Here is an 18,674-nt window from a genome sequence, read left to right as displayed (position 1 = left end):
TCTGGCCACTGGCTGTGCGGCTGCCCCTGCTCCTCCACGCGCCAGAGGACTCAGGGCTGCATTCCGAAAGGGGCTTTAGAGCTGCAGGCCAGGGCCCTGGGACTTCTTAGCCCAGGGCCCTGCAGCCCCTAAACCCCCTGCGTTCCGGGTGGCCCTGTTTGGGGGGGCAGCTTCCCTGCTCGCTTGTTCCCTCCCTCCTCCGGCTGCCCTTCCCCCCCCCCCCACTCCGGCAGCGCTCCTCCTGCCGCGCACCCCAATTGATCGTCTTGCACACCCCCTGGGGTGCACGTACCCCTTTGGAGACCACTGCCCTAGAGGAGCTTGGAGATGCACAGCTGTTGCCTCTGAAAGCAGAAGAATCTAGAAAGTTTTTATAAGGGGCAGGCCTCAGCCCCATAAGTAACTATAGCTATAGTTCAGACCTAGCTACGTAAAAGAAGAGAGAAAATCTACTGTGAGGATTTGTTGACCTAATCATGGGCCTGATCCAACTCCCACCAAAGTCAATGGAAAGACTCACTTTGACTTCAGTAGGAATTGGACTGGCCTCTTTTTATGTCAAAAGGTGACATCTCACTTGGAAAGAACTGCCACCCTAAGCAATGCTCACAAGTACATGGAATGGAATAAATCAAAAGCAACACTAATGTCAATGGAGCAACCATCCTCTAAGTGACCAGAGGGGTTAAACAGGCACAGTTAAAGCGAAGGAAAGGATTACACAGCATGAAGATCCTCATTAGCCACTTAACTAAAAATTAATGACTTTGTGACAAACGAGCCAAAGAACAATGTCATACATTAATTCAGCTAAAATGGAAATAATTGTGCAGTTTCAGAGACTGTTGGAATAGACTCACAGTAGGTCCTTACCAAGTCACCTGGTGCTAATAAGCATGTTCCCTAACTTGGACCCCAAATCAGCAGTGGGGAGTTGATAGCTGGGAATTCCACTCACTAAAGCTTTTATAAAATATGCTTCATAACATTTATCAGTCCACTTGGATCCTAAATAATTAAACCTAAACCACATGTCAAATAAATGAGCAAAGTACACCTTGTGATGCCTTAACCCTGTATTTTGTTGTCTTATTGTACTGTGTTTGCTCATTTGTTTGCTAATTCAAAAAATGTAGCAATTTAGCAATTTGCAGCAGTTATTAGTTTGAATTTGCATTTTTCTGTTAGCTTTTACAAAAGATGCAGTTAGACTGTCAGTAGATAAAGAAATTTTACTCCTAAGGGACTTTTGTAGAATCACAATATCTCGCACACACACAAAAATGAATTAAAGAAGTATACATGTTAAAAGACAAGTCATTTTTGCATAGTTTTATGTTTGTGTATTTTTAAAATATAAATCAAAATAAAAATATAGTATCAATTGATAGGTTATGGCTAATGGAAATTTTTGCTCTTTTTCAAAAAAAAATAAAACATAGCTATTTTTGTAACATGTAACCTCAAATGTAATCAAAACAATTTTAGGTTTTTCTCACTTTCTTTAGTGGGAAAAAATAAAGGAAAGGGGGAAAAAGGAAAGAAAAAAAAGAGAGGGGGAAACTAGGAGAGAAGGATCAGTTTATAGTTAGTTGAAAAATTAAAAAAAAAAAACTGTTAAGAGTTTTGGAAAAATATGAAAATTTGTCATTTCTTTCTAAACTTTTTTTTGTGGAAAATACAATTTTTCCAACAGTTCTAATATTACATATACATACAAGTACACTCTCAAATAAAATAATGAACATACACTTCTCATTTAGAATTCACACAGGTACATGTCCAAGATTACGTCCACTGTAACATTAGCGGCGGCGCTGTCTTCCTGATGAGGCATAAAACTAAGCTCTAAACCTGTTATAGTCATTAAAGATCCCAGGCACGTTATATAGGCAAAGGTAATAACCCTGGTTTCTTGGCCAATTTCTGACGTGGGCAGTTATATTGCCCATACAGTATTAACTCATCCTCTACATCATAGTCAGAACAGGAAAAAATATTCTTTGATTCCTGTCCTGTTATTTAGGGTTGCTGTGTATTATTTAGGAGTGCCACATTCCACTCCCGAGGGACTGCATTACAGTGATAGATGAAGAGATGCCTAAGTATTGATTACGGATTATTGTACAAAGGACAGAGGGGACAAAATCCTGTGGATCCCTATCAGGCACGGAGCCACAGGAAGGAGGTGATAGTAACAATGATCTTATTTTTACATGGTACCTTTCATAGAGAAGGATCTGAAATCACTTGCACACTTTGGGCCCGGCGTCCCCTGTACTGGGAAAGGAAATTGTGGAAGGTTGCATGCCAGCACAGAGCTTGTAATAGTGGATGATTCTCCCGTATACGCCCCATCACTTTGTAGTGAGTTTGGCCACAAAGCCAGCAGGTACCTGAAATACGCACAGCTTGTATGAGATCTTCAGTGGAGTGGCCCACCTAGCTGGAGCGTCTGTGCCTCCACATTGGCTCCCAATCCCCCTTGGCTCCTTTTAGTCCGTTTGTTAGAGCTGAGCTGCTAGGGATTCCCCTCATCGAACACTAGCCTCCAGAGAATGAAGGGAGGATTATCATGAACAGACTCGCAAATGTCCCTAGTGTTGTGATGATGGCATGAAGGAGTGATCACCCCCCACCCACTCACCACAGACATACACCCTGGACCTGCTCCCTGCCGTATCAGGGATCTAGATCTCTGCTGAATACCAACTGAACTGCTTCCGTGGGAACAAGGACAAGTGGGATTTAGGTAAAAGAGGCCACCGTCGTTAACCCATGGTTCAAAGTGGGTAAAAAATATCATTTGAACACTGTGGCATTCATAGTAAATACAGTATTTCTATTTCTTTGCCATAGATTAGGCTTAAAGTGACTCCCACATTATTCAAAATGACTCATTTTATAACATCACAAATATTTTTGGAGTATCAGAAAAGTGGCAGTGCTCTTGACATCCTTCTGTTTCACTCTGGCATAATATTTGCGTAAGCTGAATTCTGGAGAGGTGAAGTTTGTTGCTACTTTCATTCATTATTATTTCTGTAAAGGAAGGCTAGAAATGAGCTGTGTGTGTCAAAGGAATAATTTTAAAAAAACTGTCATCAAAGTGTTTAAACATTTTCATTAGAGGCTTTTGACACAAAGAACGGGTTAGAGAATCTCAATGATGAAATGAGAAACACGGCAATTATTTGAACTACAGGTTATGGAAAATCCAGAAATAAAATGAGAGTGCTAAAAGTAAACTTTCCAAAGCTCAAGAATAATAAGCAAAGCAACTGGTAAACTTTATAACTTCTGTTATCTGGCACATGTGATATATCACAAGGATATTGAACAGGGTATTTCTGCTTGGGTTGAAACGTACAGCATCCATGCAGCCATTATCTAACAGCACTTTTATCAGATTGCAAGCTCCTAGAGGCAAGGGCCATGTTTTGTTTTGTTGTTCTGTTTGTACAGCGCCTAGCACAATGGGGTGCTTGTCCATGACGGGGGCTCCTAGGCATTACAAATAATAAATAATAATAAGTAGATGTGATTATCTCACACAAAATTACAATGGAATCCCATGTCTATTGTTAGCTGAACCCAGGGTGATTACTGTCTTGTCTTGAACATTATTAAATACATGAAATTATGTCTTGTCAGAATCATAGAACCATAGGGTTAGAAGGGACCGCAAGGGTCATCTAAGCTAACTCCTGCCAAGATGTAGGATTTGTTGTGTCTAAACCATCCAAGACAGATGGCTATCCGGCCTTCAAAACCTCCAGTTAAGACGCTTCCACAACCTCCCTATGGAGTTTGTTCCATTGTCCTACTGTTCTTACAGTTAGGAAGTTTTTCCTGAGATTTAATCTAAATCTGCTATGCTGTAGTTTGAGCCCATTGCCTCTCGTCCTGCCCTCTGTGGCAAGAAAGAACAACTTTTCTCCATCTTTTTTATGGCAGCCTTTCAAATATTTGAAGACCGCTTTCATGTCCCCTGTCAAGCTCCTCTTTTCCAAATTAAACATACCCAGTTCCTTCAGCCTTTGCTCATATGGCTTGCATTCCATCCCTTTGATCATCTTTGTCACTTGCTTCTGGATTCTTTCCAGTTTCTCCACATCTTTTATATACATTGGTGACCAAAACTGGACACAGTACTTCAGCTGAGGCCTAACCAGCACCAAGTAGAGTGGTACTGTCACCTCCCATGACTTGCATGCTATGACTCTTCAGCTCAGTTACACTAGCATGACTAAGAGAAGCAGCAGGGTCTTTGCGTACTGTATTGGCACCAACTGACCACAAAGATTCTGGACCCCACTGGTGGCTGTACTCTGCTTTTTGTACATACCCTAGCAGCAACTCTTGTGCATTTCTGTCCTGCCAGAAAAGTGGGCCTTTTTTTACAGCAATTATGATCTGCTCATAGCAAAGAGTTTATCACAACTGCCACAAAAAAGTCTTTGGAATATATTTCTGTTAACCCAGAGGAAAGTGAAATATGTTAAACCAACTACCAACTGTCACCCAGTTCCTTATGATCAGCAATATTATGTCAAAGTACAGCTGGGGTAGAAACAAGTATGTGCTACAGGACATGTCCATGGAGAAGGCTGCAGGGTTTCCCTTACTTACAGAGATAGTAAGTAGGCCACTAGTAGCTCATTGTCCCTTAATGAGACACCTCCCCCATTTGCTGCCCCCATATGTTCTCCACAGTAGGATATAACTCCTCTCACTCATGAGTATGCATGTCCATCTATCCCATAACTTCAGACCCCCCCCAAGATGTTCCCCCCACATGACCACCCCCTAAGAATTCTCCACTCACTCTGGTGTAAATCTGGAAGGCAACACTGAAAGCGATGGAGTTATAAAGGTGCAAATTAAATGAGAATAAGGCCCCTAGTCTCTGTGTACTGAACTGCCCAGGTACATTATGGGGGAGAGAGAGGGAGGACAGGCAAGAGTGGAGGAGGGTGAGAATCAGCCTGCCTTTCTATGAAAAATTAAGAAGTGCCCTCTGCTGGAATCGGGTTGCTGTCTAAATGGGCCAGCAACCATTATTTGTGTTTTGTCTTAGTGTTATTTAATAAATACTCGCCTATAATGCACTGCCTTCCTATTAATTCAGGTTTATTTCCATCAACGTTATTACAAACAAAAGGTGAAACAACTTCTCAAAAAAAGCAGGACACTTCCAAAAAAGTGTGATTGAAGTATTTTGACGGAAAATGTCATGTGGTTTCAATAATCCTTCGTGTAAGCTTTTACTGAGCAGAAATCAAATTGGGCAATGTTGTGACAAGCTCATGAGCTGTTGGAAAACTATGGATAAAGCAACACAATGAGTAATGTCTAGAACCACAGTTTACGGAAGGTCCAGAAATAAATTGGAAAGCTAAAGCTTCTCTTGATAAACATCCAAGAGCTCAAAAATGTCACCAAGTAACTCATTCTTTCCAAGTGATCCCTAAATGGTCTTTCAACTTCCTTTGTGCTACCTGGGCGACTTTAAAACTATCATGTAGTAACAAATGGCTCAAAAGAGTGGACCTTTGGATTTTTAAACAATGATAGAGGAAGAGAAGATTCTTGCTCCAAGGCAAATCTTAACAGGGGAACATATCCCTGTTAACTATAAAATAGCAGGCATACAATCCTCTCTTGTCCCCTGGCAGGCTGGCACGGTCTAGAAAGAGAAGATATTACTTCACATAAGTAGCACATTCAATTGTTTCATGCAGAGCAAAAGGAAAAAGCAACTCCTGCTGCTGCTAGGAGTCCTCCGTCTCCTGTGAGGTTCTATCATCCCCATTTTACAGATGAGGAACTGAGGGTGCAACTAAGGATACATCTATGCTGCAAAAAAGAAAAAAAAAGCTCTCAGCAGTGAGTCTAGGCGCCTGGGTCAACTGACTCAGACTCATGGGGCTCCTGCTACAGTACTAAAAATAGCAGTGTAGACATTCCCACTTGAGCTGGAGACCCAGCGAGGGGGAAGGGTCTCAGAGCCCAGGCTCAAGCCCAAGCGGAAATGTCTCCACTGCTATTTTTAGCCGTGCAGCACAAGTCCCACAAACGCAAGTCAGTTGACCTGGGCTCAGAGACTAGCCACCGCGGGGTGTTTTTTTGCAATGTAGAAGTATCTGAAATGACTGCCCAAAATCACACAGGAAGTCTGTGCTAGAGCAGGGAATTGAAACCAGAGTCACAAGCTAGCATCCAATACACAGAATCACCTTCTCTCTCTAGGCAAGCACAAAGCCAGTATGAGCCAAGGAAGTGTATGGGGATGAGGGGGGAGAGAATATGTATAGATATGTCTGAGTGGGGAGCAGGAATGGGTGGAGTGCACTGCTCTCCAGCTATCCCCAGCAACGTAGGGTCCCCTGGGGACCACTGCCAGCTGGCACATGTCAATCAGGGTAGTCCCCAGGCTGCTCTAACCTGGGCTGAAGTAAAGAACCAAGGAGTCACAACTGGTTCCTGGTTCTCTGGTGCTGCTGTAAGGGATGCTGGAGGAATGCTGTAATGGAGGAAATATGCTTTTCTTGGGTTAAGCAGGATATTTCAGCATTAGCACGAGAAGAGACTAAAACTATTTATCATTAATATAAACCACATGATGCCCCAAAATTCTCAACCAAAGTTATCAACAACACTAAGATGAAAGTTAATGTCACAATTCCATGCACTGAAACCTAATATTAAGTTCAGGGAATGCATTACAAGGGAGCTCACAGATAAGACCTCAATAAGTAGGGTATTATTTCAAATGTTAAACCCATCTTGAAGCACAATATAAAAGGACCAAGACTAAGAGTCCATCAGTGAACTTCCATCCATGCCTCAGTTTCTCTGAGTCAAAATTATTTATAGGATCTCTGTGGGTGAGGCAGGCTCCACTGCAAACTTTACTTAATTTTTACTCATTGCCTTTTCTTTGTACTGTGTATTTTTTCCTTATTCCTGATCACAGAGTACATGAAATGTCACACACCTTACTATCTGGGACGAAAGAAAAGTTTGGAGTTTGATCTTGGTTGAGATCAGGTGCTTATTAAAGAAAACTTATTCATACCCCTAGAGTCAGCCAAATTTGGCTGGAACTCTGGCAAAAACAGCTTTTTCTGGCTGGATTTATTTATTTCCAGAAAATGGAAGTGGGAGGAAAAAAATCTACCAGAACATTTTAGCACCTCATTTTAACTTGTACTTGTTCCTAAAAGAGGGCACTTTGGGGGCAGAGAGCTATGTAATCCCATCCTCAATTAATTGCAATTCTTTTAAAGTTATGTTAAGTCATTGGGGGCACACTGGAGTCAGAGAGTTTTTAAATGTTTGACACGTGGTCATATATTTACAGATACATCTATATCTAATGTTATTTTATACATGTATATATATATATATATATATATATAAATTAGGGACCAGACTCTAATCTCAGTTACAATGGGATAAATCTGGAGTAACTACTGAAATCAACAGAGTTACTCTAAAGTTTACACTGGTGTAACTGAGATCAGAATCTAATGCAATGCAAAATAGGGAAGGGGCAGAAGAAAGCAAACATCAGCAGCAGATTTAGTCCCTTCCCCAACATAGGGGAATGGTCTTCATAACAATACTGAAGCTCTAAATTCTTGTGGCTAACTGTATGAGTCATTTTCTTTCCACGCCACTTGGAACCCATTAATCAGGCCACTCCTCTGAGACTGTTTTTGGTGTTTTGTCTGTTTCTTTCTTAATAGCCAGTGCATGTACACATTATATATGTTACTTGCATGTACCATATGAGCTCTGTAACTGCTGGAGACAAGGACACAACCTACCTGAGCAAAGTAAGTCATTGTCTGAAGTGTAACAGAAGCCATCAGGGCCTACACTGATCTCCTGCCTAGATATCTCTTTGTGTTTTATTACCTAGCCATAGTCATTTGCGGGGAGGGGATTGGGCTGATATAGGGTTTTATTTGCATTTTATTTTTCAAAAATAGGGAAGATGTAACAGTGTCCTGACCCAGAGCAGGTGACATGAAGCTAGAAAATAAAGATCAGCCTCTTGTCATGTATGTATCGTCCTTCTAGATATGTGGGCATTTTATATCACGCTCCCTTTGAAGGAACATAGTCCCTTTCTGAAGAATGGGACTCTATTATACACTCTTAACCAGAAGACCATGAAGGACTGATCCTGCCAGATCCTGCATGCCCTAAAAAAACACTGAGTCAGCTGTCTGAGAAGCGTGCTCAGCACCTCAAAGGGCACAGGTTTCAGGATCAGGCCCGAAGAGGCTTCTCTTTTGAGATGTTTGGATCTCTAATACTGTCTGGGTCACGGTTTATTGAGAAGTGCTGCTATTTCGGGGATTTCCTCCTTCTCCCCACCCCTTTTTTCCACATTTCTGTTGAATTCATCCTCCTTTGTCATTAGGTTCACACCTTGTCATGTAGACCACAATGGAAACATCAATAACGATCAGGAAACACACTGTACTCATCTCCATCTCGGGGAGTTAATCAACTCAGGCAAAACTGGTTGAAAGTAAAGTTACTCTTCGAGGTTCATTCTAAGGCCTTGTCTATGCTAGACTATTAGGGGAAATATCCCTCCATTGCACAGATATCACTGCACCTATTCTCTTCTATGTAAGTACTTACTCTGTGCTCACCGCCCTCGTATCTAAGCTCCAATGGTAATGTAGACAGGACTCCGACATTTTTACCACAGTTCTAGAAGAGACAGTGGTAAAAATGCTGGGGGCTTCTTGAGCCCTGTGTGCATTAATGCTCCCAACGTTGCTACTATGGATGAATCTCCATCTGAGGTAGCACAACAGCAAGAGGTCTCCCAAAAAAACATTCATATAAACACCATTGATGGGAGCACTGCCACTTGAGTGGAAAAGAATTAAAAAAGCAAAGAATGAATCTTAAAGATCTGTACAGTGCAAAGAATGAGCTCTTCGTTGGCCCTTAACAGATGATAACCCTGATAGCATTGTTGAACTGTTGAGTCTGAGAAGAGAGGACAAAGGGTTAAAGGAAACTCTGCAAAACACCAGAATGGCAGAAAGAGAAGGCAGACAGAACAATATAATAGGCAGCAAATTGCCTCCAAATCAGACATGGACTATGTTGACAATTGGACACTGAGTTAAAGCCTTAAACAATATTGTGAAACCCCAATACAGGAAGAGGAGCTTAAATAATAAAGGAAAAAATAAAAGCTTCTAGTAACAATTTTTGCTACACGAAACACCTACTGGAAGAAGCAGACTAATAAACACATCTGGCATCCCTTGGTTACAAGGCAATTAAATACAAAATAGTACTTTAAAGCAAACAAAGTTTCAAGATGCCTAATTCCCTCCAGACTGTAGTGGGAAAAACAGACTTCAATGGAGTTGCACCAGAAATTTGCAGGGAGAACTTGGGCCTCAAATAGCAAAGTCTTTATCATGATAAAGCAACAGCAAATGAGAGCTCAAGCCATTGTATCATCTGGAACATATTCCAAGCAAGAAATAAAGAAGACATCAACATAATATATTGTAAAATGCTATGTGCAGACGTACCAGTATAGCTAAAGTATCTCTTTTCACTTCCATTTTCACTTATGTAATACTCCCCGAACAAGTTCCTTTTGGGGGATGCAATTTCTCCAGTATGGTCTCATGCCCAGAAGGTAATTTCTTCCATTAATGACTAGTTGGCCATTTTAGAGTTATGCAAAAATGGGTGGGCAAAAAAAAAGGGTGTGGGGAGCATTATTCAGCAGTTAAGAAATTATTTCCTATGCTTTTTTTCTCTGCTTAAAAATATAGATTTTTATTTACTCAGTTTAATGTAGCTATAAACCTGGTGGCTTGAGAGAGAGACAGAGATTATATAGCTTGCATTGTAAACTGTCCAGAGGGAATGTGCAAAGGGGAAAAAATATAATGAGGAAAATCTGGCCGTGGGTCAGATTATATATGGACAAAGGATTAAATTTAGTAGTCACAGGCAAATAACAAGCATTACTCCATCACTGGTTACTGAGAGAATGCTGGAATTCTTACTCAGGTAGTGTTCCTGAATCAGAACCAGGAACTCCTTCTTTCTCATCAGCCTCTGACTAAAAGATGTATCTAAGGTCCTATTTATTAGCTCCGTGTCTGTGCCCCTCACTACCTTTAATGTGTTTGTGCTCACAACACTCTTGTGAGCTACGGAAGTATTCATACACATTTTACGGATGGGGGACTAAGACACAGACAGACCAAGGGCCAGATTTTCCTCATTATATTTTTTCCCCTTTGTACATTCCCTCTGGACAGTTTACAATGCTAATTGCACCTACTCAGGAGATACTGATAACTTCAAGAAAGAAATAGACCTACATCTCACCACCTAGAAACTATTTCTTGTGGGTCATCATTGCAAAGGCATTATACCAGTAGATGCCAGCTTTTTCATACTGATAGCCAAAAATTAAGGCAAAAAATAATGCGGCTTATAATTATTTATTAACCAAGCACACAGGAAGCATGAGAATGAGATGCAGAGGCAGAAAGATAGTTAATAAAACAACTCCCCTAAGAAATATACATAATGAGAACTGGCATAAAAGTTCACCGGAACAAGCCCACAAGCTTGCTAATGGTATGATGACTAAAAACTAAAGCCCCAGTCATCTGTGATCATGTTTACAGTGTCAGATCTTTTAAGCGTGCCTGCAGCTGGCTTTCCTAGCCACTGGACTGGCTCCTTACCCTTTATTCACTCCAACACAGAGATTGTTCTCAACACTATCAACTTGCTAACCCCACAAAAATGTCAACAATCTCATAGTAAATTTCTTATTGATCCTCCATTGCCCCCCCACACACACACACACCTTCAAGGGCTACTAAGCAGCCCAATTCGTCCCTCAGCAAAGCATTTCTGCCCCAAACTTCCCACCCCACCGCCTTGGAAAAAGGATCACTTACACCTAGCATCTGATGTAAATAGTAGTACTGTGGCCCATGGTAATACAGCAGGAAGGTTTTCCAGAAGAGCCAGACATTCAGGGAGAGCCAGAAAAGCTAAAACGAACAAGACAACAAGAAAGAATGCATGTAAGTGAAAGGCACATGTACAATCCAGAACTTCTCAATATTTCTTTCCATCACACAGCACACATGCAATGAGCTCTCTAAGGGTTTTGCCGCTGAATGAGAAAACGAGCGGAAAGACATTACAAAAACAGCCCCTGCTGGCTGTAAAACTTTTTGTTCTCAGCCAGCCTCCCAAAAGTTTGAATTCGAGGTTGAGTCCTTTAGAATCTTATGTAGCATCTTGCATGCAAACTGTCCATCACAACTTATGGAGTTAGATGCTGCTATTAAAGAGTTAAAGAATAAATACATAGCGAAAGGAATGACAAATTACGAGACCTAAGCAAGGAAAAGCACATTTTCAGATGAGATCCATGCTTTTTCTGCCCCAACCCTTGAGACTGGCTATAACATAGATCAAACCCGCATGCACCATGCATTGATACACACACATTCATTATCCCTTATGTATAGGGGTTCTGAAACAATTTTTGTAGTGCAGGTGCTGAGAGTCACTGAACCCAACTGTAAGCCCTGTCCTCTGTATGATGGAAACCATTGCACACACACATAGCTACACACGACAGACAGAGACAAATCCCTGGTACACACAATGTACATTAGCCACCCAACCACCCCAGACAGGCGCGTGCAGATGGGGCCCAGAGAACACAGGACCGTGCGATGCACACGCGCGTGTAAGGTACATTTCAGGCAGGGCAGCGTGCGTGCCCACGTACACAGAGCCACGCACGGCATGTAAGGTCCATGTGCACACACAGGCGTGCCCGGAACAAGGCAGGCGGCTCCCTGCGGCCCCGCTCCCCAGCACGCACGCGGAGCCCTGGCCGGCCGCGGTCCCCCAGCCCCGGAGAGGCTCGGAGCTCAAAGTTTCTCTGGGCGAACTTCGCAGCGGGCAGAGGCAGCGCCGTGCGCGGGGGGGGGGCTGCGCCCGGCGAGCTCCGCAGCATCCTACCAGACAGAGGTGCTTGCTCCCCTCATTGGCCAGCCAGCTGCTCCCGCACGGAGCCATGGTGCGAGCCCCGCGCCTGTGGCAGGGCTTCAGGGGCCAGCCGCGGAGCCGGTCCTGCTGCGGCTGCTGCTCAGTCCTGCCGCTCCCCCTCCCCGCCTTCCGGCCGCCGCCCCCGTGCTCTCCCTCCCCGCGCTGCTCTGCCCCCCGGGGGGCCGGCCGGGGCAGGCTCGCGCTCAGCATTCTCAGTTGCATCTGCTGAAGCCCCTGCCCGGACTTGCCCTCGGGCCCTGCTCCCGAATGGGAGAGGAGGAAAGGGCAGGGTGTGAGCAGCGGCGGGGCACACTGCACCCAGAGGAGGGCAGCTGGGTGCAACTCTAGCACAGGGGGCATGAGCCAGTTGGTCAGGAAGCTGCAGATGCACTGCCAGACAGTGGCCGGGCAGGGGAAAGGCAGGGGCGAGCGGGGGGGGGAATTTGCTGGGAATGGGGCGAGCCTTCTGCGGGTTGTCAAAGGGAGATGGGGGTGGTGGAGGGGCTTGTGTTCCTCGCTGGATGATGCATGTCAGCATCTCTGCCCCGTAAAGGCCGAGTGCCTAGAATTCAAAGACTAAAGATCTTTGAGGCTCTGGGCTCTAGGAGACTTGATGCAGTTGTAACACCTTCCTTATACATACCTGCAAACCTGAGCAGGGCTGTGACCCCACGGGCCACCAAGATTTGGCCCAGCTGCCCCTCCATTGTGCCAGCAGGGAAGGGGCTTTGCCTTTAGCACCCAGCTCCGATCAGGGGTGAAGGGTTGAGCCCTGGCCCCCTACTTCCTCCCCCCTTCATTGCACTCTTGCTGAGTTCAGGTTCTCAAAAGCGCTCCCGCATTTTCAGCACCCCATTGTGCATTAGCGAACAAAAATATATTATACATCGAAAAAACTGTTCAAAGAATGAAGCACTTGAAAGTTAGGAAATGCCAGATTTACCATTGACGGCATGACCTTATTTCTGTCCCCTTGAATGGCCATCCTGTGCACTGAAGGACATGGGGTCCTGTGGAAAAAAATTGAATGTGATCATGTGATTAAAGACTGTTGCCACAGTGCATACAGACAAGGGAGCTGAATTAAGCACTTCACAGGCAACTGTAAATCTGGAATTTCCTTACTTTTGAGGGCTTGACTTTGCAACCTAAATATCATTCTTTTAACATAGTTCTTTATGTGTATGTTTTGTTTTCTTTACAAGGTTTTTTCAAAAATCAGTCAGCTATAGTATCACCCCACACTAGTTAGCAGCAGAGCTTGAACACAGAACCTTCAGCATTCACACACACTACTATTTTTTGAGCAACGGAAGGCTATTTTTCCTGAGTGAAGTAGGGTGATCGGGATGTGATGAGAGGAAGCCTAGCCAACCTGGCTCTTTTCCACTATTGCCCTTAGAATTGGGGGGAAACTGCCCTACATGTTGCCCCTAGAAGGGGGAATTGGTCGCTAGAGCCGTGTGCCTGGCCCAGGGAGGGTTGGGAGAAGCACAGCCCTATCTCTCTCCCCCTCTGGCCGCAGGTTGTGGGAGAGCCTGCCCCATGAGATTCCCAGAGGGGGGAAGGAATGGGGCACTGAAGTCAAATGATTGAGGGGAGAACCACACCCAACACTCTCCAGTACAGCTGCTCTGGCAGCTCGTTGGTGGTCCCAGTGCAGTGGGTGCTGAGTCTGCTGCTGCTTCTTTGCCTGTGATATGAGCCCAGCCCCAGAATGCTGAGTGATTTTGGCAGCTGCTTAATTCTCAAACTGCGGTCCCGGAAGAACAGGGCTCAGGAGGGCAGCTATACTGACCAGTGCTATTGCTAAGAATGCTGGAAGCATGCAAAAAAACACATTTGAGGCCAGAGCAGTGATGACATCAGAAAAAAGATGTTCACTACCTGGTTCTTTCTTCTTCTTTTTTTTCTCTTCTTTCATTTCTGTTGGAATGTATAGAAAAACTGAAGCAATTTATAAAGAGAGCCAATTGATAAAATTTGCCCTGCACAATAATTTTGAATGTTATAGTATATGGAGATACACCTATCTCATAGAACTGGAAGGGACCTTGAAAGATCATTGAGTCCAGTCCCCTATCTTCACTAGGAAGGCTAAGTACCATCCCTAACAGATTTTTTGCCCCAGATCCCTAAATGGCCCCCTCAAGGATTAAACTCACAATGCTGAGTTTAGTAGGCCAATGCTCAAACCACTGAGCTATCCCTCCCCCTTTGACTCTCTGGGGAATGTTCTGAACTGAAAATAAAATTTGCAGGATGTACATTGCCTAGCACAATAGGGCCTGGTTGAGGCCTTAATCACTACCACCATAGACATAAAACAACAAATAATTTGAAGTGTTATTGCAGACTTGACAATATGCTACACAGCATGTTCTTCTTGGAGATGTCTCGGGAAATGAAGTTGATGCAGAACTTTTTCTGCCAGAAGACACATATTTCAGTGACTGTACTGGCCACCATCTCATTTCCAGGAGTTCACTTCAGACCTTAATAGTTTGAGTCCAGTGCTTAATGAAAGAGGTGCTGGGGCTTGAGCAATTAGGTGCCAGGGTTCAAGCAAGTTTTTTACATTCATAACTGATGCAGCAAGCCCAGAGGTGCCCAGGCTATGAACTGCTAAGCCTAGAGGTGCTGGGGCTCACCTCCGGCAAGCCCTGGCACAAATTAAGCACTGTTTGGGTCCTAGCTGAATTACAAACTTCCCCTCTCCACATATCTACCAAATCGTTGGGAACAGCTGAGGCACGTGAGCTAACATCCCAAAAATGTACATGAGAGGAGGCAGGGTGGCATGCCATTTTCAGCTGAGAGCCCTTGACTTGAGTTTGCTCTCTCCCTTCTTCAGAAAATCTGAGTTTACGAGTGGTGTGCAGAGCCCAGCTACTATGAGAAGCTTTTCCTGAAGGGAGATCGAAGGGTTAACTGGGGAAGCAGAGAATCATCTCTTCCGACCTAAACCTCTATGAAACTATAATACAGGGTATAAAGTGATATAAATAAATAAATGAGTGCTAATGAGGCCTCTCAAAGTTAATATAGGGAATAAGAGCACTCTCTTATTTAATATATTTTGTTATATATTTAGCTCTTTATTTAATATATTTTGTGACATGTATTTGAAGCTGACGCTCGCTCATCCTCACCACACTGTCCTAAACGCACGATGGCTCTTCTCCCGTTTTCATACTGTTCCACCTCATCCATTGTCTAACTAGGTGTGTTGGTTGGAATACACTGGATGAAGCACTGTATTCAATGCAGTACTCTTCTTCCTTCAAACACTCTATGATGAAGTGGACTGTAGTCCACGAAAGCTTATGCTCTAATAAATTTGTTAGTCTCTAAGGTGCCACAAGTACTCCTGTTCTTTTTGCAGATACAGACTAACACGGCTGCTACTCTGAAACCTATGATGAGACTGTTTCTTCTAGATTAGTAACACTAAACCTAAATCCACCATCCAAGTCTACTGTTATTCTAGTCTCTCTCCATGATACTCATGACCCCCTACACCAAAGTACCTGAGTACCACACAGTCTTTAACATATTTAGCCTCACAACACCCCTTGAAGTAGGGAAGTGCTGTTACAGATTGGGAAGGTACAGGGAGACTAATGGTAAACTTTTTGAAAGCACCTACAGCCCAGATCCACAAAGCTGTTTAGGTTCCCAATGTGCATTGAAATCAATGGATGTTAGGAGCCTAAATATCTTTGTGTATCTAGGCCTAGATGACTTAAGAGCCTAAGTTTCATTGACTTTCAATGAGGCTTAGGCTTCTATGTCACGTAGACACTTTTGAAAATTTTACCTTACATGATTTGCGCAAGGTCACACAGGAAGTGGGGTAAAGCAGGGAACTGAACTCTGGTCGTTCACATCCCAGGCAAATAGGCCACACTTCCCCTACTACTCTTTGAAAATAGCAAAGTAACAATGACAGCTAGTTACTTGGACTTTGTTCAAAAAAGCACTCCGTTATTATTGTTTACACAGGTACAGCTTTATGCGGCGCTAAAGATTTCCCTCCTCATCTAACCCCTCGCTTCAGAGTTTTTTGCTCTCCCTTGAAAAAACAATTAATAGATTCAAACAGGAACACTGCGAGTGTTGGAGCAATGTAAAAATAAAACAGAAGAACTGGCCCATGCATGACTTCCTGTATTTGTTAAAAACATTCTGATTAAAATTAAGCTATATGCTGTTTGTCTATAGTGTGTGATTCAGTATCATGTCACAAGGTTAAAATGATGTCCAACATTTATATCACTGTTTTCAATGCTGTGTAAGAGGAATATCCTACACAAAGGGCACCTGTCCTTTAAGGCATTTCATTTTGTATCATTTCTCTTATTTTTTGAAACTGGATCTTTTCATCTGCTGCATGCCATACAATAAACTCTGTTAGGAATGGCTCCCTGACTGACTCTACTGTCTCCCTAGGGTCTGAAGCGATAGCTGCTTCTGAAGATCTGGGGCTAGAGCCTCCACAAATGTAAATCAGTGTACTTCATTGACTTCAGTGGGGCAACAACAGTTTGCACTAATTGAAGAGCTGGTTCTTGATTCCTATAGAAATAGCAAAACCAGTAACTAGCCATTAGAGAAAGTGTTTGTTAAATTTAGCAAATGACATTAACAGTGTAAGTTTTGCTTCTGTTAATAGCCCTCCAAACCACTGAGCCCAATTTTCACTGTTAAATTCCATGCTACAAGTATCACAAAATATAGCATGAGGTCATGTAACATTATGTCCTCAAATAACCTCCCACACATTCCTACTTTCAACAGGAAAAGACTGAACACCAACTCCAGCGCACAGCAGTAACACTGATTAATATAATGGAATGCAAGTAAGCAGCACATGCAGGGAAAGTGTGTATAATAAATACAGCTGCAGTGCATTCCATGACAAACCGGTGAAAAGTATTATTTGCATTCATTTGTCCTACTGATTATAAAACTTGCCTTGGGTTTGTAGGTTCTTTACAGAACTGACCCACACAGTCAGAAGAAAATTAAGATGGCAAAGTCTTATAGCTCTTAAAAGGCTTAAGGCCCGATCCAACTTCCCCTGAAGTTTTTCCATTGACTTCAATGTAAGTACGATCAGAGCTTTGCAGAACAGTACAGTACAATAGGTAAAAGCAGATTCAAATTTAGTTGTATATAGTAAATATAATAATTCATAGATTTTTAGGGCCAGGTGGGACCAAAATGATCGTATAGTCTGACCTCCTTCATAACACAGGCCAAAGAAGCTCACTTGTAATTTCTGTACTGAGCCAACAACTTCTGTTTGAGATAGAACATATCTTTAGAAAGATATCCAAATCTTTATTTAAATACTTTAAGTGATGGAGAATCCACCACTTCGTTAGGCAAAAAGAAGAACAGGAGTACTTGTGGCACCTTAGAGACTAACAAATTTATTAGAGCATAAGCTTTCGTGGACTACAGCCCACTTCTTGTTATGCATCCGAAGAAGTGGGCTGTAGTCCACGAAAGCTTATGCTCTAATAAATTTGTTAGTCTCTAAGGTGCCACAAGTACTCCTGTTCTTCTTTTTGCGGATACAGACTAACACGGCTGCTACTCTGAAACCGTTCGTTAGGCAAGTTGTTCCAATGGTTAATTACCCTCACTGTTAAAATGCGTACCTTATTTCCAGTCAGAATTTGTCTAGCTTCAACTTTCAACCACTGGATTTTGTTAGTCCTTTTTCTGCTAGATTAAAGAGCTCTCTACTATCAGAAGTCTCTTCTCCCATTAGATACTTGTAGACCATGATCAAGTCACGTTTTAATCTTCTCTTGATAAATGAAATAGCTTGAACTTTTTAAGTTTCCTACTAAAAATCATGTTTTCCAAACCTGAAATCATTCTTATAGTTCTTTTCTGACTCCTTTCCAATTTTTCAACATCCTTTTTGAAGTGGGAACACCAGGGCTCGATTCAGTATTTTAGTAATGGCCTCACTAATTCATAAATGGAGGCAATATCACCTCCCTACTCCTACCTGATATTCTCCTTCGTCCAGTTGTTACATTTGGACTCTTAGCTACAATATTACCCTAGGACATCATGTTCAGTTGGTTATCTACCATGACCCTTAAATCCTTTTCAGTGTCACTGCAGTCCAGGATATAATTCCTCCATTTTGTAAATGTGACCCACATTCTTTGTTCTTAGATGTATTTGTTTGTTCCTTGCATTTGAGTGTATTAAAACACATTGCTCAAATGAACCTTGCTTACCACGTGATCCAGACTGGTCTGTATAACTGACCTTTCACCATCATTATTTACCACTCCACCAATTGTTGTCAGCTGCAAATGACACCAGTAATGATTTTTATTTTCTTCCAGATTGTTAATAAAGATTTTGAATAGCTTGGGATGAGAACACACCCCTAGGGGATCCTACTAGATTAGGAACACCCTCTTTGGATAAGAATACTTTGCCATATAGTAGATACATAGGAGGGCCTTTTTCTTCTAAGGATCTGAAAGAGCTTTAACAAAAACATTAACTAAGCCTGAGAGCAACCCCATGGAGTAGGTAAGGCCTACACA

At 42.8% G+C, this 18,674-nt stretch overlaps 1 protein-coding gene across 1 annotated transcript in view; it reads right to left on the bottom strand.

The window, feature by feature from the left end:
• The window catches only part of NOX4 (NADPH oxidase 4), a 139,859-nt gene extending 127,695 nt beyond the window's left edge, over positions 1 to 12,164 (bottom strand). Inside the window, exons 1-2 of the mRNA XM_034758988.1 lie at positions 12,064 to 12,164; positions 10,980 to 11,075 (exon numbers count right to left, since the gene is read on the bottom strand). Of these exons, the coding sequence (XP_034614879.1) occupies positions 10,980 to 11,075; positions 12,064 to 12,120 (153 nt within the window). The 5' untranslated portion in view covers positions 12,121 to 12,164. The remainder of the gene's footprint in view (positions 1 to 10,979; positions 11,076 to 12,063) is intronic.
• Between the last annotated feature and the right edge of the window lie 6,510 nt (positions 12,165 to 18,674).

This window comes from Trachemys scripta, chromosome 1 (genome assembly GCF_013100865.1).
Source record: "Trachemys scripta elegans isolate TJP31775 chromosome 1, CAS_Tse_1.0, whole genome shotgun sequence".
In the NCBI taxonomy this organism is placed as follows: domain Eukaryota; kingdom Metazoa; phylum Chordata; order Testudines; family Emydidae; genus Trachemys; species Trachemys scripta.
Note: the sequence above shows the minus strand (reverse complement) of the source record. Positions and strands in the feature narration are given on the sequence as shown.